Source organism: Bidens hawaiensis, unplaced genomic scaffold (assembly GCF_021521415.1).
Source record: "Bidens hawaiensis isolate Kalapana, Puna unplaced genomic scaffold, B.hawaiensis_p1.1 tig00001032_1, whole genome shotgun sequence".
Taxonomy (NCBI): Eukaryota; Viridiplantae; Streptophyta; class Magnoliopsida; order Asterales; family Asteraceae; genus Bidens; species Bidens hawaiensis.
The window spans coordinates 3,349,211-3,374,344 of NW_027491060.1; the positions used below are offsets into that span (position 1 = coordinate 3,349,211).

Sequence of the window (25,134 nt, forward strand, 5' to 3'; positions counted from 1 at the left end):
GAACTAATAGAATTGGTATCAGGTATTGAACACAAACTCAAACTCGTTAATTTGACTAACACCCAAACACGAATATTATTATTAAGAAACTTCACAAAACTCAATTACCTGATTACTGTTACAATCTCTAAACCCCAAAGCACAGGTATTTATAATCTAACCTATCACGTTTAGACTACAACTAGGATTGCTAAATAATAGGACATGATAATTATACTAACAATTAAATCTAAGCACATTTAATTGTCTATGATTATCCACTCCTTAAATCTTGTTACTTACCTTGCACGTCAAGTAACGCCTAACCGAAATTCCCAACAATCACCCCCGGAATTTCGAACTCGAAACCGATAAGTCTTCAACTCCAAGCAATTCTCGCACCTCCTTGAATTTGATTCTCCCAAGAGCCTTCGTCAAGATATCAGCACATTGCTTAACACCACTAACATGCTCGACACTTAATTCTTCACGATCAACACATTCTCGAATGTAGTGAAACCGAGATTTAGTGTGATTGGTCCTTCCATGGAAAACTGGATTCTTCACGAGAGCTATCGCTGATGTATTATCGATACGCAACACCACTACTTGAATTTCCTAGTCGAATAACTCACTTATCAAGTCTCTTAGCCAAACCGCCTGACACGCAGCTGCGCTTGCCGCCATGTACTCTGCTTCACACGATGAGAGTGCAACCGTACACTGTTTCTGAGAACACCAAGTAATTGGTGAAGACCCAAGATAAAACACGTGCCCCGTTGTGCTTCTGCCATCGTCTTGGTCAATGTTATAGCTACTATCACTATAACCAAGTAACACGTTTTTCCCACGAGGGTAAGAAATACCAAAACTGAGAGTACCTTGAATATAACGAAGAATTTGCTTTATAAGAGTTGCATGAGATTGCTTCGGGCTTTGCATGTACCGGCTTACGACTCCGACTGAATACGCCAAGTCGGGACGAGTTTGTAAACGGTACCGGAGACACCCGACAATCTTTCGATATCTCGTAGCATCAAAATCTTCGTCGTCTTCTTCACCCCCGTCACCACTTGAACTCGTAGAGTTTGACTCAGGGCTCGACCCGATGTTTTCAGTATTAACGGTTCCTTCTCCGGTGTCAATTTCATCACCAAATTTAACCCAAAACATGCCATGTGCTCGATCCTCCTCATCGATTGTTTCGGTACTTTTACCCCAATTCCAACTTGGCTTTTCATCAAACACCGTGTCACTCGCTCGACTCACAACAATTTTTCTAGTCGATGGATTGTATAAACGATACGCCGCCGAACCTTTCTCACTTCCAAGATAAACTAAACGATTCGAACGATCGTCTAACTTCTTAATATTTCCCGCAACTATTTTTGAATACGCAACACATCCAAAAACTTTAAGAAATTTAAGATCCGGTTTCTTTCGCTTTAACATCTCATGCGGTGTTTTGTCTTCTAACGCTCGAGTTGGAATTTTATTAATCACGTCGGTTGAATGCCTCACCGCTTCACCCCACATATAATTCGGAACATGTCTCGCTTTTAATATGCTCCGAGTCGTATACAATATTGTGCGGTTCCGCCTTTCGACAACACCGTTTTGTTGAGGTGTATATGGAGCGGTTAAATGCCGAATAAACCCCTCGTTTTCAGAGAACCGATTGAAACCACGAGAAGTAAATTCTCCCCCTCGATCGGTTCGAAACGTCTTGATTTTCTCACTATTTTCGGCTTCCATCATGACTTTAAATCGCTTGAAGGTGTCGAACGCTTCACTTTTTTCCTTCAACAGAAAAGTCCACATGAAACGAGAAAAATCATCTATCAATACGAACATGTACCTATTTCCGGCTATGGTACTAGGAGTAATGGGCCCGCATAAGTCTCCATGGATTAGTTCCAAGGCTCGGGTTGCTCTAAAAGTCGCCGACTTCGGAAACGGTTTCCTCGTTTGCTTCCCCACTAAGCACAAGTCACAAATTTGATTTTCTTGATCAACTTTTGGCATCCCAACGACCATATTATTTTTCACCATTTGTTTCATAGACTCGAAATTTAGGTGTCCTAGTCTCGCGTGCCAAAGCCAATTTTCGTTATCAATCCGGGCTTGTAAACACACGGGTTTCCCCGTCTTTAATTTTATCGTATAGAGACGATTCTTGGATCGAGTAACCCGCGTCAACAATTTTCTTTGATCATCATACATCAACAAGTAATCGTCTTTCATACGAATATCACAACCACTTTCTATTGCTTGCCCAAGACTAATAATATTACTTTGTAAACTAGGAATATAATAAATGTCGGTCAATAATTGTTGCTCCCCCGTTTTACCGACTAGCAATATCGACCATTTCCCGCAAATATCAACATAAGACCCATCTCCGAATTTAACTTTGCCACCAACACGCTTATTTAATTCAGAGAAAAAAGATAAATTACCCGTCATATGGTTGCTCACACCGTTATCCAAATACCACAAGTCTTGTTCATTCGAACCACCCTCGTAATCTTTTGGAATAACCTTCTGTTCATTCAAGTACATTTTTTCTTGAACGCACTGCACCATATAGAGGGACGGGTATTTTTCTTTTGCTTCGGCCAAATGTGCTTGCCTCTCTTTCCTTCGTACCGGACACCTCGAAACAAAGTGACCAAATTCATCACAACGAAAGCATTGAACTTCCGAGTAATCCTTTTTACCCTTTCGTTTATCCCCTTCGTTGGACCCACCTTGTGAACCACGGTTCTGACTCCCAAGTCCACTACCACGTCCTCGGTTCGAAACTTTCCCGCGCTCCCTACTCAATTCGCGTGAAGACTGCTTCGAACTCGAAGAGGATTCAGGATTATTAAACAAAAGTTTACCTTCTTCGGAACGCAACAGGTGCCCTTTGATACGCTCCTCATAAGTCTTTAACCTCCCGACAACATCCTCAAAACCGACTGTTTTAAGGTCTAACACTTGCTCGAGGGATGCTACAACTTGGATAAACCGGCTCGGTAGGCTTGTGAAGAATTTCTGGACTAGCTTCCTTTCTTCATACGGTTGTCCAAGTGTGGCTGCTTTAGAAGAGATCGTGGTTATTCTCGAGGCATACTCGTCAATGGTTTCGGTTTCTTTCACCATCATACCGTCAAATTCATGTATTAACGTATGAAGTCTAGCATCCTTCACACGTTCTGCGCCCATATTTCTTGACTTTATGGCATCCCATATCTCTTTTGCCAATTTAAAATTACCGATTTGAAGTATCTTTTCCTCGGGAATCGACTGAAACAGAAGCGCCTTCGCGATGTTATTTTGCTTCGCGTCATTAGAGCCAGGGTCAATCACATCCCAAACTCCATGAATCCCAAAAATAACCTCCATATACATACTCCAAATCGTGTAATTTGTTTTCGTCAAACGCGGACACTGAAACGTCCCGGATATCGTCTCTTTTCGCGCTTGGTTCGCGTCACCCATCTTGTTTTTACGGCTGTAAGTCTTTGAAAAATCATTTGGTGTAAATGGTTCAATTTTTCCAGTCTACACGATTAAACCCAGTTCCAAATCTAATCCGAACACACCTTTCGATTCTAGAACTAAAATATCACATAATATATTTAATTAATTGAAATATCAATTAATGTGAATATCTCACTTTTTCTTTGTGGCCTTTCAAACCAAACCAAGACCAAACTAATGATCAGATCAAAAATCCACCACACCTTTTAATCTTGGTCAAATCAATACAACCACGTGAAAGGATGATGATACCTCAATAACCGTGCTTCTTAACAAAACACCACAACACAAGATGTTCTTTTCTTTCGCTTACCAGATTCAAACAACTTTAGAAAACCACAGGTTGCATGTCTTTTAAGCAACGCTGCTCATCGGTAGAAACTTCCTCACATCGCGGGTTGATTACGATTGCAGGTCCGATGATTTCTGTTGCTCGCCGATTGGAGTTACCTCACTTCGCAGGTAATCCAAATCACGCTATTTCCGATCGGAAATCCCTCGCGTCACAGGTTGGTTCCGATTGGAGGTGTTAATCGATTACTGCTGCTTCCCCTCACGTCACAGGTTTGGATGCCGCTACTGCCGAATCGATTGAACGCCGGTTGCAGGTTTTATTCCGCCAATTAGGTTATTTTGAGCACATGTCCTTCTTAAGCTCTGATACCAATTAATGGAATTGGTACCAGGTATTGAACATAAACTCAGACTCGTTAATTTGGCTAACACCCAAACACGAATATTATTATTGAGAAACTTCACAAAACTCAATTACTTGATTACTGTTACAATCTCTAAACTCCAAAGCACGGGTATTTATAATCTAACCTATCACGTTTAGACTACAATTAGGATTGCTAAATAATAGGATATGATAATTATACTAAAAATTAAATCTAAGCACATTTAATTGTCTATGATTATCCACTCCTTAAATATTGTTACTTAACCTTGCATGTCAAGTAACGCCTAACAGAAATTCCCAACAAGAACTAGTTTATTGTTATTATTGGGTTTATTTTTATAGGTGTTTGTCAGGGCCGGCCTAGGGGTGTGGCTGGGTAGTCGACGACCACATGCCCGACACCCCACTAGACCCGGAAAAAAAAATTTAAAATTTTTTTATGTATTTTTATAAAACAATATTATGTATAATCAATATTTCAACATAATTTCATAACCACTAGCTTGGTCTAGTGGCAAAGAGGTATGACATCTAATTAAGAGGTTGTGGGTTTTAGTCTTAGTTAAGACATTTTTATGTTTATTTTTATATACAAGTTTTTTACCCAAATCAAATCATAACTAAGTAGTAAGTAAGTCCACTTAAAATTAAATTGTTTAAACAAAAAAAAATGTTTCTTTTACTTAAGGCCCAAAAAAAATTTCGTCTTTTCGGAGCCGGCCCTGGTGTTTATTGTTATTTTTTTTCGTATTTACTAATTTTCAATTATGAGACGTTATAAGAATTTGCTGATTTATATGTTGTTATTATATTTTTCTTTTTCTGTTATAAGTATTTGTTGGTATTTGTTGTTATTATTTTGTTCTTGATTTTGATTCTTTTGTTGTAACTTTAGTTTTTTTTTCTTTGTAATTACAAATCATTGTTTATGTATATTGGTATTGTAGTTGATATTTTTTCTTACGTTCTCATTTTTTTTAATAAATTGGTATTATAACCTGCGTTCTCATATTAAGATTAAAATGTACATAAACGTTCCTCTAACATTAGGTATTAAAATTTAGTATGTATCACACTCAATATAAGGCTGGTAATTTATTGCACATGGTAAACTTTAAAAGATTTGGGTTTAAGCGCAGTCTTCGGTCGTGGAAGCGGGAGTTTTTCTATATCTCCGCTCGCGTCGTCCCCCATGCGATGACGTTTAAGAGTGGGAGAGCACTCCCCGCCCTTCACGCCTCCAACTACCAGGAGGCGGAATGGTTCTCCAAGGTTTCCCGGATCCAGTCTCCGGTTTACCGCTTTGCGGAGTCCGGGATGGTGATGCTCGGGATGAGCCGGGTGTGGAAGGAGGCGTCACAGATTCCCATCGTCCTTGAATACGGTTTGAACTCTGTCCCTTACGGTATGCTTCATATTATCCGTTAATTTAGGGTTTTTGTTCTAACCGTTTTTTCTTTTTGTTTACAGAGGGAAACGACTTGCAGTCTCTCCTGCAGCCGCGGGAGAGTGATGGTCCCGCTCGGATGGGTACTCGTGCTCTAGATGAGAACGAGTTGCCCATCCTTGAGCAAACGGCGGATCGGTTCGTGGAGGTCTACCCGCCAGGCCACGAGATCCTGAGCGCCAGGCGGCTAGGTAAAGAACTTTTTGACCCTCGCCCTCTCAATGCTCAAACCTCTGCGTGAATTCCTCTAATTTTGTCATCTTCTGATGAGGAATCCGCAGATGGTCCTTTCTTGGCGAGGAAGAAGAAGGCTGCCGGCGGGAAGGGGAAGGCGAAGGTTGCCTCCACTGCCGATCCGGTGAATCGGTCTGACTCGGAGACCGAAAGCGAGGAGGTGGCGGGGAACCCTGGTGGTGATGAGACCATTGCTCCGGAGGTTGAGACGGCTGTCACCTCCGGGCAGACCCGTACAGCGACGGTGACCGGCGTAAAGAGGCCGGTTCCATTGGGTTCGTCCCCGCCTGTTCGTACCTTCAAGCTCAAGAGGACTCGTAAGTACAAACTTCCTTTACTTTTAACTTCATATCTTTCCGCCATTATACTAATATATCTTGTCTTCGTGCAGGCGTGGATGCTATGGCATTCCAGAGTGGAGCGGGAGGGAGCAGCTCTGGACCCATGAAGGTAGGTTTGGTCAACCTACTCGAGGCGATGACCCAGGCGGCTACGCCTGCTTGCAGTACTGGTTCAGTTGCTCATCCCGTTGAGCCAACTGTTCCAGCTGTGACATTATCCCCGCCGGCCGTCAGTGCCATTTTCACAGAATCCATCACTGAGCCGGCGGTGATTTCTCTTGCGGGCTCTTCCGCAGCCGCGGCCACGGTTGTGAGTTCACCTCCGGTGAGTTCACCTCCGTTGGTTTCCACCGCGGAAAACTCCACCATGCCTCCTCCGGCGCCTGCGACAACGGCCAGTCCTTCAGGTACGTTTGGGGTTGGGGCGTCTAGCCAATCCTTGCCTCCTTCCCGTCTCCTTGACCTTTTGGATGGATATCCCTTAGGTTCAGGTGATGGGTTTGGTGGCTATCGGCCTGTTGTCGACCCTACAGGTGCGTAGGGTTATTTTGTCATTTTTATTATTTTATTTTATATATATTTTTTATCATCTTTTCCTAACTGCTTTTTGCTTTTACAGTGTCGGATTCCAATGAAGTGTATGTTCCACGATGGAACATCCGCCGAGGAACAACCCTTCGGACGCCTGTAGAATGCGTCGAATGGGCGCGCCACGCCGCCCCAAGGGGGGCGCTGGGGGAAGCAATGTCAAGCTACCAGGAGGGTAGGTTGACAAATGAGCTCCGGATTCTCCTAGCCCGGATGCAGCCGCGCGTCGAGCTGCTTTGTCGTGAAAACGACAAGTTAAAAGCAGCTCGTATCCAAGAAGTAGCTCAAGCGCGGGCTGTCCGGGAGGAGAACATGAGGCTCTCCGCCGTTGCTGCGGAGAAGGAGAAGGCCTTCAAGGCCCTTGAAGTTGAAGTTCAGGCCCGTCTCGAGGCCCGTTCCAAGGCTGCCCAAGCTGTTAACGAACAACTTCGGTTAGCTAAGGAAACCGCTCGGAACGCAACTGAGAGGGCCACATGGCTGAAGCTGTTGCTGAGCCTCTACGCACCGAGAATGAGGAGCTTAAAGCCAAATTAGAGAGGCTCCAGCAGGCTCATGATGCCTTGGCCATGGAAGACGCCAAGAAGCTCCAAGAGATCTTGGACCAGAGGGGCGTGCTTGACCATACTGAGCGTAAGCTAAAGGGCGTCGAAGAGGCTGCGGCTAAAGAATTGTTGCTTGCCAACCTTAACAAAAGTGAAGCCGAACGCGCCCGTAACCAAGCTCAAGCTGCCCTCCAGGAGGCTCTGGTTACCAAGGAATGGCTTCTACGAGAAGCGTTGTCGCAGGTAAGCTTAGCTTCATAATGTCTTCACGCTTTTCTTTATACTTAAGAAAATGTTTTGATACTTGTATTTTGTTTTGTAGGTTGTGCATCGAGTCTTTACGGACACATCATATGACGATGCCATGAGCGCAGCCCTCAACGCTTCTCATGAGGATGGGGAAAAGGCCGGCTTCCTGCTTAGTCTAGGGTTCGTTGAGAAGGGCATCCCGCATTCCAACTTCCCTTTATATGATGTGGATACTGAAGCTGTATATGACCAAGCAGTGAACCAGTATGCTGCCTTCCCGCATCCAGTGGTGGAGAAGGTGAACGAAGTTGCTGCTGCTGATGATGGGTTAACCATTCTCAAGACCTTCCTTGAACCGCCACAGCCAAGTGATGGTGCGGGTACAAGTGGGTTTGGAGGAAGTGGTCCTGAAGCTTGAACCTTTAGATCCCTTCCCACTGTTAGGATAGGTTTACATTGTATAGATTTATATTCTTGTAGGCGGGTAGATACCCGGCCATTCTTGTAATACTTGAATTTTTATGGAATGTATAAATCTTTTTTGCGGGTAGGACCGCTACTTTCAGTGGATGACTTGCTTTATAAACGTTATATGACTTGCTTATGCATACTTTAGTTTAAATTAGCAACTTTCCAAGTAACCTTTGAACGTGGTAGATAATAGGTTGAAGTTTTGCTTCCTCCTTCGTGATTGTGCGGGTAAGACCGTCACGTGAACTTAGTAGGATGGCTAAACTTTACCTATATCTGACCTGCGTGGAGGTTTTCCTCATCTTTTCCTTAGAAATTTTCTAAGTGTTTAGAATAAGTTAACCTTTGAACGTGGTAGATAATAGGTTGAAGTTTTGCATCCTCCTTTGTGATTGTGCGGGTAAGACCGTCACTTACACTTAGTAGGATGGCTAAACTTTACCTATATCTCACCTGCGTGGAGGTTTTCCTCATCTTTTCGTTAGAAATTTTCTAAGTGTTTAGAATAAGTTAACCGTTCGACGCGCAGTTGTCAATAGGTTAGTTCGGTTTCCTCTATCATGATTTGTGCGGTTAGGACCGGCACTTTCATTTAGTGGGATCACCAAACTTTACCTATAACTGACCTGCGTGAAGGTTTTCCGTTTATTGTGTTTACGCGGGTTTTGCCGCCGTCCACACGCAACGATTTCTTTACACATGCGGTGAAAACCGGCATCAGCGTTTTGAATAAATTAACCGTTCGACGCGCGGTTGTCAATAGGTTAGTTCGATTTCCTCTATCATGATTTGTGTGGGTAAGACCGTCACTTTCATTTAGTGGGATGACCAAACTTTACCTATGACTGACCTGCGTGAAGGTTTGCCGTTTTTTGTGTTTATGCGGGTTTTGCCGCCTTCCACACGCAACGACTTACTTCCCCACTTATGTATGCGGTGAAGACCGGCATATCAGTGTAGAAAGTTCATAAAGTATAAATGTAAGACCATCAGCGTCAATGTGATAAGGAGAATCATTTCCATTAGAAGTGGCTCTGGGCCTTTTCTTTTACAAGTTTGGAATTGATCTACATGCAGACTGTGTAATTGAGCTTCCTTCCATGTTCTTGGGAGTGTCATCGAGCCTTTCGAGCCGATATGCACTTGGTTCGGAATCTCGTTGTTTACGTAGTATGTAGTCTCTGACATTGAAGCTGTAATTTTATTCGTGTTTTCCCCAACTGGGGTTCTACACGCATTAGCCTGCTCAGCGTTCATTACGCCACGAGGTACGTGAGCGTCCCATCTCTGACAAATGCTTCGACGATGTCCTTCAAGTTTACGCATTCCTCAGTGTTGTGGCCTCTTGTCATGTGGAAGTCACAGAATTTGCTCTGATCAGCGTTGTGACGCTCTCGGATTATTGGAGCCTTTGGCCATGGGAGTCTCTCGGTGTCGAATATCTCGGTGACGCTTTTGGTGAGTGGCGTCCATCTGGAGTTCCGGTTTGACGACGGCATGTTATCCTTTCCGCCTAACCGAGGGTGCGAGCCGGATGAGGTGTCAAAGTTTACCCTTGACTGCCAAATGCCTAGCTTCCTCTTTTTGTTTAGTCGGGCGGTAAGGACATTGTTTTCTCTTGTTTTCTGGGTGTAGAGGTTTGTGCTTTGGGGAAGATCTCTACCCAGTTGCTTTTCCGTTTCCGCGAAGCGTTTAGTTGCTGTCATGATGGCATCCCATGTGGATGGCATGCCATCTTTACCCGTTAAGGTGCGGATGAGCTCTGGGTCTTTTGTGCCCTGGATGAAAGCAGCGCGAACAAGATCTTCGCTAATATTACCTAGACTTAGTTTCTTTGAGTTGAAGCGAGTGATGAAGTCTAGCAAAGATTCATCTTCCTCTCAAATGCAATTGAGGATTGTCCATTGCTCTTCGGTATACTTTCTTTGTTGGCTGAAGTGTTGGCTAAACTTCTGTTGGAAGTCTGCCCAATCGTAGATGTGGTGGACCGGTAGACGGTCGAACCACGCTCTGGCTGCTCCAACCAGCGTCATCTGGAACATATAACACCACGTGGGTTCCGTCCAGTTGCTTACGGTTGCCCCCGCTATGAATCTGTTCAAATGATCGTCTGGGTCATATATACCATCATAGGTGCCGATGTTTGACATCTGTTTGGCACTTCTTGGGGCGATTGCTTCCGCAATGTCCCTTGCAAACTTGGAGGTTCCCGCATTTGCAGCGGTTGGTCTGAAGGTTTTAGAGAAGTCACGTGGGTTTCCACCCGCGTTTTTTGGTTTGAAGGTTTCTCCAAAATTCCTTCTCGGTTGGAAGTCCGTTTCCTTACGCTTCCCTTTCGCCCTATGGCGAGGGTTTGCGTCGGTGTCGGATTCCTCCGAATCATCGTCCCAGTACTCGCACTCGTTGCTCATGTTGAGCTGTTGAGTGCTTCCGAATTCGTCAGCCTGTTGGAGTGAACGCAAGCGTTCATTCAACTCAGCTTGGAATTCCCTTTGACGTTTTTCCGCCCACGCTTTAACTTGTTCAAGTGTTTGGCGGGGGGGCCTCGTCTGTTGTCTTTCCACCTGGGTATCAATGAATCCCAGGGGAGGATTGTTTATTGCACTTGCCCCGGCTCGGGTACCCGAGGTAGTGTTCGTAAAATTTACTGCACTTGCCCCGGCTTGGGTAACCGGGGTAGTGTTCGTAAAATGTGTGTATTCGCCGGTGTTTCCCCCAGTAGCTGGGGTTGTGGTTACCGGGGTTTCTTGGTCACTCGTTGGCCTTGGCAACGGAGTAACCTTAACCATCTTTCCAGGAGTTTGAAAAAACTGAAAGTAATTCTAGCTTTTATGCACGGATGGCGCCAATGAAGAAACACTAATCGACCCCGGGCAGATTACGGATAATCTGGGGGTTAAATAGATGTTTCCCACGAGGGTTAGGTCCGGCAAAGATGGTTCTTCTGATAACCTGCAAAACAGACACCGTGAGCTCGTCACTGAGAATGGGGGGGTCCCTCCTTGTGACCACCCTCCGGCGTGAGAATCAGACTAGATTGCTCTTGAATATAAGTGTATATTAAGAGAATGGCTAGAGCAGATATCAGGTAATATATCAAAATATGAGATATGAGATAAGATGATACCATTCCAAGGTGTTGGAGTATTTATAGCCGAAGGTAGGTTTCCAAGCAGGTACAGCCGGCTGAATAGTGTTCCTGTTCTGCCAACTGTGGGCTACGTACATGCCATGCTGGTGGTTGGTGGATAGGCAGCGGCTGATAGTGACCAGGCCGGCTGTGTACTATTCCTGTTCCACCAACTGCAGGCCATGCACGTCCTCCGACAGGTTGGTGAGTAGGCAGCGGCTAATAGTGACATACAGTACAAGAGCGTGCTGCTCGTCATACTGTTGTCAGTGAGCTGTCGTATCCTTGGTCAGATCTTTTGTCCATACCTCGTCAGGTACAGTACAAAGGATCCTCCAGTATTGTACGGACTGGCTCATTTGGGCGGGAGTTTTCCCGGCTTTGTGCGGGAGTGTTCCCGGCTTGCTCACTCCTTCTTCAGGTGACATTACTGAATTATTTAAGAGTTAAGTGCCTTGTGCGTGTAGCCTTGCTGCGCGGGTAGCCTTCCCTGATGGCTTGTATCCGCAGCTGCGGGAACAGGCGGGGTACTTCACCATTGGGAGGCTTTTCCTGCGGGAACAGCTTGCGTACTGCGCGTAAGGACGTCACGTCTCTGAGCATGGTGGGTCCTGCGGATCCAGTTGGTTTCTGCGCAGACGTCCCTCTTAAAGGAGTTCTGCGAGTTTAGCCTTTGCGCAGACGTCCCTGTTGAAGGTGAGTCTTGCGGGTTCAACTACGCAGGCTTTCCTCTGAGGTGAGTCTTGCGGGTCCAACTGGGCTCTGCTGGGACCTACCTCTTCAAGTCCCCCCATCTCAGTTTCGTGACTAGCATCACAAGTAATCATATCGTGTTTGACCTATGTGGATATATGTGCATGGACCATGCATATGATACATCCAAAATAATTAGGGAAGGAGAATGTTATTTAAATCATGTCGGCTTATCCCACATGTTTAATCGGGAACAACTTACACTGCCGGTCTTCAACTACATATTTATAGATTACACGTTAATTATAAATGAACCAAGTCAATCAGCAACCATAGTACCACACCTGCTAAATATCAGCTTCCCAAGTCTCCTATTATCCAATCCATTCAAAATAAGAACTCATAAGGATAGGCTAATAAGCTGAATGAATTATATAAGCAAATGCATATAAATGAACAAATACGACATGTTTTATATCCATTCGCTTAACTAAATGAATTTTTCTTTTTCATATTTGTTCGTTTACTAAATTTATGGATTTCTAATAAAACAAACGTGTTTACAAGTCGATTCTTTGTTATGGGATAGTAAAGAAATCTACAAACTTCTTAGAATCTTATTCATATTAATTAACATTTTTTAGCCTGATGCTAATAAAGCTTTACTAATCAACAAATATACAAAAGATTATTTATATGTGCATTTACTTATCAACCAACATATCTATATATAGGTGAGTGATCAAAGAAAACATTTTCAAATGTAAATACAAACCAAAAAGTAAACAAATACTCTACATAACAAAACCTTTATGTCATACAATTTCTATACAGATTGAAACCTCTGGTTGCCACTATCTTCAAGACCGAAAAACTCACGACGGTTCTTTCTAGCATCAATTTCAGGCACCTGTCTGAGATGGGTTGCAGTCATAGCATCATTTTGTTCATGGTAATCTTTTCTGATTCGCCACAAGATCTCCCCACATTGCATCATGGACGGTCTAGATTGTCTCGTGGGGGCTACACATTGTCGGGCAAGTCTCAGCACCTTTTCAACGACCATCATGGATGCCGGGTTCCTATTTAGCTTTGGATCCATTGCTAGCACCACTTCCCCTTGTTTTAGTCTTTGCATTGCCTGCAAAATGAAGGTTATATTTGATATTTAATTTCCTATATGTAATAAAATATATTAAATTTGGGAGGAATGGTAGAATTGAAGCTAAATAGTTACGGGTGTAAATGCTGCTCGTAAGCTACTCAAGATTGGTTTGATAAAAGCTTGAATTTAAGTTGTGTCTAAACGAGCCCAAGCCTTGAGTCTCCGAGCTTAACCAAAGTCCAAACCCACTATTTATATAAATATACAAATTTTTATATAATATAAAAGCGCACACACACAAATAAAATAATTAAAGAATTAATAGAAAATTGACCATTCATGCCCAAGCCACACTCAAGTTTGAAAAAATACTCACGAGGTCAAGCCGGACTCAACATGAGTTATTTAGTTAAAGAAGCTGGGCTTGAATTCGAGTCGTTTGCGCCCCTAAAATGATTAAATAAATGTGTGAATTAACGAAATCCATGATTCACACGTTTTAAGACAGATCAAAGCCCATCTTAAGTTGAGCCTTTTTCTAGCCCACTTACTTTTATCCGGTTGTTACAACTTACAAACACGAATTAGGATCAACTCCATATCACATGTAAAAACGTGTTAAACAATGTGCTTACCCATCTTGTTGTTAATTTCTCATTCGCGGGTTTATTGAACTCAATGGGCTGTCTTCCCGTTACCACCTCCACAAGCAAAACTCCAAACGAATAAACATCACTCCTATCGGTAAGTTGGTACGTATTAAGGTATTCGGGATCTAAATAGCCAGCAGTTCCTTTAACTTGCGTAGAAATATGAGTAGCTTCAGGATCTTCAATTTTTACACGTGCAAATCCAAAATCGGTCACTTTTGCACGTAGTTTATCACTAATCAGTATATTAGGCGATTTTATATCTCTATGGATTATTGGTTGATCTGCAACATTTTACACAAGACAAAGTTAATTTAGAGTTTTTAATGTTCTATAAAATTTTCAAGAATGCTAACATCAAGATTATTAATTATTCTTCTCCTTGTTATTAACTTATTATTATAAATATTATTATTACTATTACTACTATTACTATTATTTAAGAATCACGTCACTTATTTTTTTTAAGAATGACATCAAGATTAATAGTTAATTACTTTTTTTAACAAGGGCATCAAGATTGTTAATTATTATTTTTAAGAATGACATCAAGATTGTTTACTTTTTTAGGAACGACGTTAAGATTGTTAATTATTATTATATTTTAATTAACGAGATCAAGATTGTTAAACACCTGTATATGTATGTAAATATGTAACAGCATGAGCTACATCGATCAATATATCTAGACGTTCTCCCATTTCAAGCCCGTTTCCGCGTGTACCTGAAAACAAAGATATCATTAATATACTATGAACATTGTGTCAGATGTGAAAAGACAAAATTGCCCCTTTGAGGAGAGCGGATAGATGTCTTACCGTCTAAATGGTCACGAAGGTTTCCATGAGGAACATACTCGACTAAGATCATACGCTCGTCTTCATGCTCTATAGACCCATAGAATCTGACTAGATTTAAATGCTCAATCTTTGATAATGTTAGTATTTCGTTTTTGAATTCTGTTGCTGTCGTTTTGTCATATTTTTCCTGTCATAAGAAATACAAATTATGAAAAACAAAGTTACAATTTTTTTTGTTTAATAATGCTTATAACTTGATGGCATTTCTTTAACCGGCGGGTTGTAATCAGGTTGGGAACCTGTAGTACTGAAAACAACCGGTTAAAAACCCGAACTGGAACTAAATCGATCATATAAAAACCGGTTTCAATTCGAATTGATTCCACCCAGAACCGGTTTTGACTTTCGATTACCAAACCAGAACCGGTTCGGGCAAAAAACCCAAAATGTACACCTCTAGTAGTACCAATCAAGTTGTAAACATGTTTAACAGGTAGACCGTAGACATGTTGTAATAATGACTTGCGTGAGTTGACATGGTAAACAAGTCAACTTGAACATGACTTGTTTATTAAACCCATTTTAGATATAACGACCTACCCACGAATCTAATTATTTACAACCTCAAATTGTTTTGAGTATAATTTCTAAACCTCTCACAGAAAAGTCAAAAGGGACATTAAACGTTACAACAAAAAATATAAGTTGAAAAATAAAGTTATTTATTATTAGGCAAACAATAGCAAAAAGGTCAAAATATGTAAAAAAGAAGTAACCTTTTTGGCGCGCTTTATAGCAAAGACGAATCCATTTCGCAATGTTCCCTTATAAACGGTACCAAATCCTCCTTCCCCGATAATATTTGTAGGCGAGAAATTTCCAGTTGTCTTAGAAATATCTTGAAATGATAAATTATCTAGACTTTGTTGTCCATCAGAGGCCTTTGAAGGTTTATAGGAAGCAGAGGGGTTCAGAGTTTTGTTGCGTCTCAAAGACTTATGTGTTAAATCTAAAAAAAGAAAAGAAAATAAAATAAATAAACTTTTGTAAAACTTAAACAAAATAACTAATTCCCACCCTAAGTAGACTTACAGAATTAGAAATATGGTTTGTTAGATAAGTGTACATTTGTTTGTTTTGTTTACACCAAATAACTAATTCAAAACATTAAATCTAACCAGTTAAAATGACATCTTAAATTTGTGTGGTAGTCAATAGTAATCACATGTATAAGTTATATTCAAGAGAAAGACAATTTTTGACATGACATGAAAATAAAGTTGTCCCATCAGATTAATAGATTAAATGAGTTGTATTTAAGTTACACGAATTTAAGTGTGAAGTTATGAGTTAATGTCTTCGGCATGAATATATATGGGCCATGTTTGAGTACAACGAGTAAACACGTCACGATTGCCACTCCTAGTTTAGTAGTTATAGTTATAGATAGGGCTGTTTACGAACTGAGCCGAACCGAGCGAGCATCTGCTCGAACTCGGCTCGTATTGAAACCGAGCGGCTCGGTTCGGTTCGAATATATGGAAACGAGCAGAAAAGTCTTGCTCAAACTCGCTTGGTTTACAACCGAGCGGCTCGGTTCTGCTTAGTTTTGCTCGTTTGCGGTTTCATAAAAGTATTGACTCCCTTCCTCCACCGATTCCATACTCAATCCAAAGACCTGTCATGACCAGAATTAGCGCCATCGTTGCTGTAACAACAATTGACATTAACCCATAACGATTTGAGAAGATTAGTCGAACTTGAAATGAATATCAAACAAGAAGGCGTTCACACATTTCAGATGGTGGGTGGGAGCTGTTATAGGGTTTATGGAGAGTGGGAGCTGTTAAATGAGGGTGGGTGGGTGGTAGGTAGGAAAACCTAGACAATATATGCACAGATCAAAACACATGTCATCTATACAGGGACCAAAATAAAATCTTTTTAAAACCAATGGACTAAATATGTAAGATACATATTATTCATTTGATCTAAATTGAAGATAATTATAAAATTAGTTATATAATATATATATATATAATTATATATATAATAAATTAAAAATATTCGAGCCGAACCGAACCGAGCGAACCTTTGCTCGTTGCTTGGCTCGTTTGCAAACCGAACCGAGCAGAGCGGCTCGTTTAAAATCGAGCGAAGAAACGAGCGAGCAAATTCCAAGCAATTTTCGAGCGAGCGCCGAGCGGTTTAGACGCCCTACCTATAGAGCATATTCCATTATTCCTAATTTCTGCATCGAGTATTGTACTAAAAAGGATGGAGGGCATGTAGGCTGGATGAGGCCCAATGGGCCAAACTTGCTTTGGCCAACGTAAGCCTAACTTAAGGGACGCTCATCATCTAACCATGAAATAATCAAATTTGTTCTGGATTAAGTCATGATTAATCCCTCTTTTGATTTCATATAACCAAACCGTATACCTTTTTAAATATCAATCTTTTGCATAAATGTAGTTACGAAATGTTATAAAGGTTAGGGCCAGATAATCGTAGTTCCATACCCTACTTTTAACCGTGCCCCACATTATACCGAGCCTTAGGCTTGTCGGGTAATTAACATCGGGGTATATCAGTTAGTTTGTTAAAAATTACCTGTTGTATCTCCAAATACATTTCTTACTATTTTACTTTTTATATAACAATATCACCCTCCGGAATTAGAAATATAAAAACAAAAATTAGTAAATTAGTAGATTATCAATTATCTATCGAATATAAAAGAAAATTAGCATGAAAAAAAATGTTTTGTGGTATAATTCAGATTATATGTATGGGGTGATCAATCCAGGAAATAATGAAAAAACAGCTCATTTGACTTTTTAAAGTCAAACATGGGAACAAATGCAACGTGTGCTTCCATGAACATAATTCATTTCATAAACCTTTAAATCAATAAGAACAACCATAGATTAAATAAAAACTTTCCCGTACGCGATCAATAAGCAAGCAAATCCCAAACACGAAGCTCAATTCTCAATGACTACGTTAACAAAATGCAAAATTTGATCAAAACTTACATTGAACAGTAGCAGGTGGAGCATGATCTTCAACATCAACATCATAATCACCACCTATATCCCTCCTACATGTCAAAACTCTAGCAACGAACCCAAAAACCGAGCTTTTTTTCTTCGATTCCACTCGTTGATTCCTTTGCAAGCCATGTATTGGACCGGACTTCGAATTGGAATCGTAACTTGAACTCTGATGCCAAATTTGCCCAGGAGATTTTCGTGTATTATTCATGGTTGGACTTGTATTAATTATGAGTTAGGAAAAATGTTAGGTTTATAAAGGATTATTGTGGGATTAAATAATAATTTGAAATTAGACTAGACTTGATCAAGCCCAAAAATGACTACTGACCTTAGGGGGCCACCAATTCATATTTTACATTTGGTGGTGCTTTTTTTATTTGGTGTATTTGTCTCCACTTGGAAAAGTCATAAGTTTTAACCACCTAGAGGTGTTGATGATATAAGATATATTTCGCTATATTTGACCTTTTATTTTAATTACTAGTTTTATATATTTGATATCTAATAATTAAATGAGAAATTAAGGATATAATAAGGTGTATAATGGAATGTTTACACATATTAGCCTTATACATGCCCATTTTAAAAATATTTGGTATTGAATTAATCCTACAGTTTTGAATTCCATGTCAATAACTTAGGATTTGTTTTAATTATTAGTCAATACCTATTCATATCACTTTCCCTTCTTTTTTTAAGCGAAGATGTTTTGCAAGGATGGTTCTGTCCGGAAAAACAAAAAACAATGTATGTATGTATGTATCTAGAATTCCTTCTATTGCATTCCTTTTTTCTTTTGTTTTTTTACAACTTTAGTGAATATTAATAACACAATTTGCAAGGTATGATAGACCCACCAATCCTAATAGTAAGAAAAATGCAAAAAAACTATATTAGTTATTCAAGATCAACTTATTAAAAATTCAAATCAAGCTTGACTAGACTTGCAACTTAACGGATCTATTTCTATAAGACATGGATAATAAATATTAGCATACATGCTTATATTTAAAAACTATGTAGTAAATCTAAGTTTGAAAAGTCTCACAAACCCAGCTTGAAATTTTAATACAAAAGCTCAAACCGAACAGAGCTAAAGCGTAGACATGCTTGAACTTGACTCGATTGCACTCCTCAGGGCAGATCTACATATAAGGCCCAATGGAGGACACGCCGGTTAAGGTGAAAAAAGTGCAATGAAAGCTATTTTCTTATCAGGTCCCAAGCTATTTCAACATAGGCACACAAGAGTCCAGGACTCAAGGGGGGTCTTTTAAAGATTTCTAGCAGCGTTGAGGATCTAATGTAGATAGGCGATCGTGTGAAAACAAGTTAGTTGCATGCATTTGAACTTTGATTTCAAGTGATTGTTATATGATCTGAATATTTAAGTAAGTTAACTATGATATATAACATTATCTTTATAACTGACCAAAGTAGTATAGCATATGGTTATGTTTATTTTTGTTTAAAAGGGCTTATGTCTGCAGACGCAGACATAAGCCTCTGAAGACAGTTTTTCTTAAGTTATCTGAAACATTGATTATCTTGTTGTTCAGATTAAAGTACTGAAGAAAATAATGCCTTTTGGTGTTTGATGGAATGCATTATTGATATTATTATGCCAACTTAAATTTGGAAGCATTAGTTTATATAGTTCTAAGTTACAGTTATTTTGTCCCGTAACAACTGTCTATCGTGGCATATTTGACTCGTTTTGAATAGTCTATTTTATGCCCTCCTGATTAATAATACACTAAGATCACAAGCATAAAAACTTCAAAAAATCAAATTTTGCTAGCTGGTTTGCTAAACAATGAATATCGCCCTTCAGCAATCAACTGACCCGTAGCTGTGTTCTTCACAAGAACAAGAGTTCCATTATAGGCTCCTTTTCCACCCAAAAGCTTGGCACTAATCTCCAATTCATCCTGCCAACAAGGTACATTGTCCAACATAAGCATATAAACAGACAGCTTGACCCGATCACCCGAACCGGTTTTAAACCCGTGAAAGGAGAAGTCGGTTTGTGGGCCTGGCCCGTACGAACATTTGCAGCCCGTAATTTGTACTTGTAAATATACCGCCTAATATACACATCTATTTGTAGCAAAGCCTCCTAACTAACATCACTGTAATAAGTAATAACTAGCATATCAAACTTGCTGACAGCTGCTCATTGTACCTACTAACTGACTATTTTATGATATTTAAACTATACAATTAAGATATTATTGAGCTTCTTTTTTTCGGTTGTACTAAAGAAATCTTATAAATAGGATATAAGATGGCATGTAGCATAAAATTATATGTATCTTATAGATATCAGACGCCTCACATAAGTGAGGCTAGCCGCCAACGCCTTCGTCTTGCGCCTCGAGTTCCACGGCCCGGAGCCACGATTCGTTATGTTAACTTATTAGAATTCAACTAATAATATTTGGGTTCACCAAAGGCACAGTAGTTGTAGATCACAAATGATCATATTCGAGATTATATGTGAATTTTAATGGTGCTATGATATGATGAAGGCAAGGAATACTTCAAGTGCTCATCCCATCCATATGAAGACCCATGAAGACTTAAGTTAAAAACAAAGATTAAGGGGGTGCGTTATATTTAATCTGGTTTAACTTAGGATAAAAAAGCTTAGTATAAGTATTAAATTAACAATTGCGTAGCAGGGGCAGTTTTGTAACTTGTACGTTAAAACTCCGTTTATTATGCCATCAATTTGAATCGTAGTAACAATTCAATAGTGCCGCTTCGAAATGTATTTATGCTCTAAATCAGATTCATGTGATTCAGTTCGATCAGTTTGCTATTTGCTTTACAATACAACTGTGTTTCAATCTCTCATTCATTATCACCTTTATTTTTTATCATTTCTGAAAACAACCTATATAATTAAACGGGTTAAACATGTCAAGCTGTCTGTTAAATGGACTAGACATGACAACCGAAAACCTGATAACTTTTCGTGTCATTTCGGGCTGTGTAGCTTCGTGCACCATTGACAACATAGGCGATATCTGGTCAACTGTTAATACCAAATATTGTAAAGCTCTAACGGTAAAGGAAAAGATCCTCAAAGAGCGTCTAAAGACCGAGAAAGTTGTTCACAGATAAGACAAAGACTTGGACATCATGTTAATATTGTCGGCAAGAAAAGTAAAAACATGTATCTGAATTGTGGATTCTCCCAAGGAAATAGCTCAAGGTGTCCAAAGTCTTTAACATAAAACTGAGAATGCCACATATTATAGAGCTCCTAAAGGCTAAACATTATCGACATATACTAAAATATAGCATGTCACTCGAATTATCACCACATATTTCACAACACACAGACAAAAACTTGCTAGTTTTAGTTGTTTTTCGTTGTTGCGTGTTAGACGAGGAAAGGCACTAAAACATAAGAAAGTGTGAAGTGGTGAGACAGAAAGATTTAAGAATGAATAAGTAACAGGAAACTAGCCATCATAGGTTTATGATGAGTGGTTCTAGCGTAAGTAAACAGAACATAGAGCGACTGGCTTCCCATGTTTTCCCCGAAGGTTTGTGGTGGGCCCTTCGTATTTTGAAACCAAAATGGATATGCAATAATGCAAAGAGAATGAAGCCCCAAGGGAGGGGTTAACGGAAATGGTGGATTGGCAGAAGTTTTTGAGAGAGAAGCAACCATTGGCTTTGGGCTAGCTTCTACATGAAATGTGTGCACGGCTTAAGAAACTATTAAGATTATGTCCTTAGCATGAACATGAAAAACTTGATCAAGTAATGAAGATCAAAAACATGTTTTCGCAAGCAGTGGTAGACAGTTTATAGAATGTCACCCGGAAGTTGGATGGAACATTAACGGTTCTAAGAACCAGGTTTCATGATAGGAAACAAGTATTTGGAAAGAAACTTGTTCTACTCATTTGAGGCTTAGGAAAGAGTTGCGTTAATGTATCAAAAGATACATGAGACCAGTGAGGGTTGTAAAAGCATAGGACATTCATCAAGCTTATCTAAATTATCTATTTGTATTATCATTTGGAGAGTAACCGCTGTTGAATATTATCTTATTGTTTGAATTGAACTGAAGTCATCTGATTTTCGGTTTCTATAGCTCTCTTCCACCCAAACTAAAAGACTCAGGGCACCCTTGATCTCAATTAAAATTTGTAATTTTATAGTATATATCAAGAGAGCTCCTAAATCTTGTAGCAAACTTATATATATCCGATCGTACACTTTACGCGTGAAAAGGTGATTTCTTTATTCGATTTTGACCACGCTAAAAAAGGAATTGAAGACGGCCCAGGAAATAATTTAGAGATATATTGCTTAATGAATGGTGAAACTGATAAAGAACTTACATTAAGCTTGGCAGTAGAAAGCTACGAAATAGACATGTCAACCGAAACCTTCATAGGTGCATCCCTCTCATGCAACAAAGCCCCACCAATCTCATCTATGAAATTTGCAATCGCGCCCATCGCCATATCTCTATTCCGATCCTGTTGTTTTCAGGGCACAAACAATAATCACAAATATACTAATAACTCAACCATCAAGAAGGTTTCGAATGTAAAATATGAAAGTAATCGAGTGTGAAATTGTTGGTCTCCTAAATATATAACGCAATGTTGAGTAATATAACGGAAACTATGAAAATAAATGATTGGAGGAAATAATGAATGATGCATACAGTAAGGCGAGGTGGAACAGTGAAAGAGCATGAGATGAAAGCAGGCTGTAAGTGGTCCACTCTTATGCCTCGGAGTGCAAAGTCATCATAGAAACAGTAGGAAGCTGCTGAGGTGTTGCTCAGTCCGGCCACTCGTTCGGAATCCTCATCGCTTATTTGAAGGTATTCTCTCGTTCTCTTCTCCATTCCATCAACAAACACTAAACTCGTAGGTAGTTTGGTAGGGAGGTAACTTTAATAAAATATTCATAGCATAAATTTTTCGCTAATTTTTTTTTGTTTTAACGAAAACATATTCCTGTTAGTGTAATCAAAACATATAAATCTATTTTTTAATTAAATAACTGATTATCTAAATTATAAGGATTAAATATATGAGGGTATTTATGTCAATATAATTAAAATTATTATATCTTTAATGAAATCATACTTTTTTTTATTAAATCGTTTTATATATATACAATTTTGAGTGTATGAAATGAATGTGATAATTCAATGAACAATACTTATAGGTCTAAAATGATAAAGATTGGAAGAAATTATAACGAATAGCAATTTTATTTTCACATATTCATTCAACTTCTAAAGATCTATGAAGTTTTTTCCATCTCTTTCAAAAGAAAATTACGTTTTATTAATGGTAATTTTATATATCTTTTTTTATGTCATTCATAATGAAACATCGTATCATCTTTTGTTAAAATTCGCTATTCTATTAATAAATATAATTACAACGTATAAAATCATTAGGCTCATTTTTTTCCGTGATTATGAAGAAATTGTGTGAATACACCACATATTCGTAAGAATATTTCATTAGAAAATATAATTTAAACTTATTATACCATTTAATTTGATATAATATATAGTTTGTTTTTAAATTTAATCATTTAATTTCTATAGTTTAATTGTATTTCTTTTAAGCATCTCGTGCATCATACGGGTCTAAAGCTAGTTAACATATAAAAAGGTATTTTAATGACGTTTATTTTGTGGTCCCCGGTGTAGCAGTGGTAAGTTGGTAAAATCCGAGTTTTGTCGGTCCTGGGCGTTGTGGCGATAAGTCAATGTGAATTCAATTAGTTTTAGTTACGTTCGTTACGGTAGCGAAACTAAAACAAAGTTCAATAAAACCCGGGCGTCGGTAACAATTTTATTTTCCATAGAGACCTCAAGCATAGTTGCATCGATCTTGTCTCTAGAGAAAGCAAACACTTGGTTCCACTCAGGATTTGAATGCTTCTTGGAATGAGTCATATTGTGTTGTTTCCTTATAGTTTCCCAACCGAACCTCCACGTTAGTAAAAATCGAGCATTGTCGGTCCGGGAGTTGCGACGGTGAATCAATATAATCCAAGCATTGTTGCTCCTGAGTGTTGTGACAATGAGTCAACATGAATTCGGTTACGTTCGTTATGATATCACAACTAAAACAATATAAAATCATAAAAATTGGTGTGGCCAATGGTACCATTGTGCCACTTGGACCAACAGAATAGCGGCACCAAACTTCATAATTAATCTATGGTAATAATAATAATTTACACTCGTGTACGTGACTCAATTATGCTAACCATCATCGGTATCAGCGAAATTTAGTGAAAATAAAGTGTAAAAACCATTAGCTATTATACAATTGGTGCGGGTTGTCTTATCTGTCTCTTCCTTGCTTTTGTGTTATTTGAGAATCCAAGTGTGGTTAGTGGTTACTCTTAGACTGTGCGATATGGTCACGTTAGTGGCCTCGCAAGTGGCCGGCGCGAGCCACGTTGGTGGCGCACACCACAACGAGGAGCCGCGAACGAAGGCCGACGCGAGCAGCCGCGACTCTGCTAACGGGTGAAAAGTGTAGATTTGCTTTGGATTTGGTGCCAAGTTGTAGAGGAGAATGAGGTTTGATATAATTTTTGGTGAAGAAGAAGACGACTTGTCTTTTTAGTTGGGTTTGGAGTTTTATGGTTTTTTTTTAATTTTATTTTAATATTATGTTGATTATAATTTGTATTCTTAGGGTTATTGTTTTATAAAACTAGTATAAATTTTGCATTATTTATATAATTTATATAAGTTTGTTTTTTCACAAAACCAGTATATATAGTTTTTATCTTATATTATAAAATTTTGAAAGAAAAAACATTTCTAAAAAAAATCAAAAAATTCGCTGAAGTCACCACTCGCGTGGACCACAACAGGCTCAGGCGGCTTCAACAGTGACTTTAGTGAGTGTCTAGTCAACATCCAGTCAACACTGTATGACATAATATTATTGGATGAATTCGGAGCTAAACTTCAGTGATAACACACAATCTTAAATGAAGCATGAATGTGCTTCTTGCCAGCGATTGGCTGTTAAGTTATGTTGACTATTGACTTTTGTTGACTTGGGTGATTTGTGACCACGCACGTGGTGAGCATGCATTTTTTTTCATTTATCTGGATGTCTAGCCTTGTAGATATCTTCTTTGGAGTCCCAACCGTACTTGGTTCTTGGAAAACGTCTGAATATCCTTGTTATTTTAGTCCTTTTCGGGGGTGTTTGGGATTCCTTATTTTGCTTTCTTATAACTTTTTATTAAGTTAATAAGTTACAAAAGTGTAACTTATAGAACTTTTCCTTTCACAATATAAGCAAACCCAAACACCTTATTACTTTTCAATAAGTTTATAAGTTATAAGTTGGTGAAAATAAGCAATCCCAAACACCCCCTTCATTTATTTGCATTCGGACGATCAAAAAACTTGCATTTATCAAATAGATTTGATTAAAGTAACACTTCCAACAGAAATGCCCCAAAAAGTATCATAAATAAAGATAAATGTGCAAGATAAATACGTATATTTGAAGGCCCATCAATTATCTAGAAATAGGGCTGTCACTTTTAACCGAAACCCAACCCGAGAAAATCCGTACCCAAACTCGAACTAACCCGTGAAAAGGCT

The 25,134-nt window shown here is 39.4% G+C and overlaps 1 protein-coding gene and 1 pseudogene across 2 annotated transcripts; both read right to left on the reverse strand.

The window, feature by feature from the left end:
* Positions 1-12,631: 12,631 nt before the first annotated feature.
* Positions 12,632-17,893, reverse strand: LOC143553639 (calmodulin-binding receptor-like cytoplasmic kinase 1). The gene is made up of 6 exons (XM_077043590.1): positions 17,478-17,893; positions 15,216-15,448; positions 14,458-14,626; positions 14,274-14,363; positions 13,625-13,923; positions 12,632-13,025 (listed from the first exon to the last, which is right to left on the reverse strand). Exons 1-6 carry the CDS (start codon positions 17,704-17,706, stop codon positions 12,711-12,713), a joined length of 1,335 nt encoding a protein of 444 aa, XP_076899705.1. The 5' UTR covers positions 17,707-17,893; the 3' UTR covers positions 12,632-12,710.
* A 1,152-nt stretch (positions 17,894-19,045) lies between these two features.
* On the reverse strand, positions 19,046-22,380 carry LOC143553647 (uncharacterized; annotated as a pseudogene). Its single transcript, XR_013138867.1, has 3 exons — positions 22,195-22,380; positions 21,863-22,003; positions 19,046-19,429 (listed from the first exon to the last, which is right to left on the reverse strand). The product of XR_013138867.1 is annotated as an uncharacterized LOC143553647 (transcript).
* Between the last annotated feature and the right edge of the window lie 2,754 nt (positions 22,381-25,134).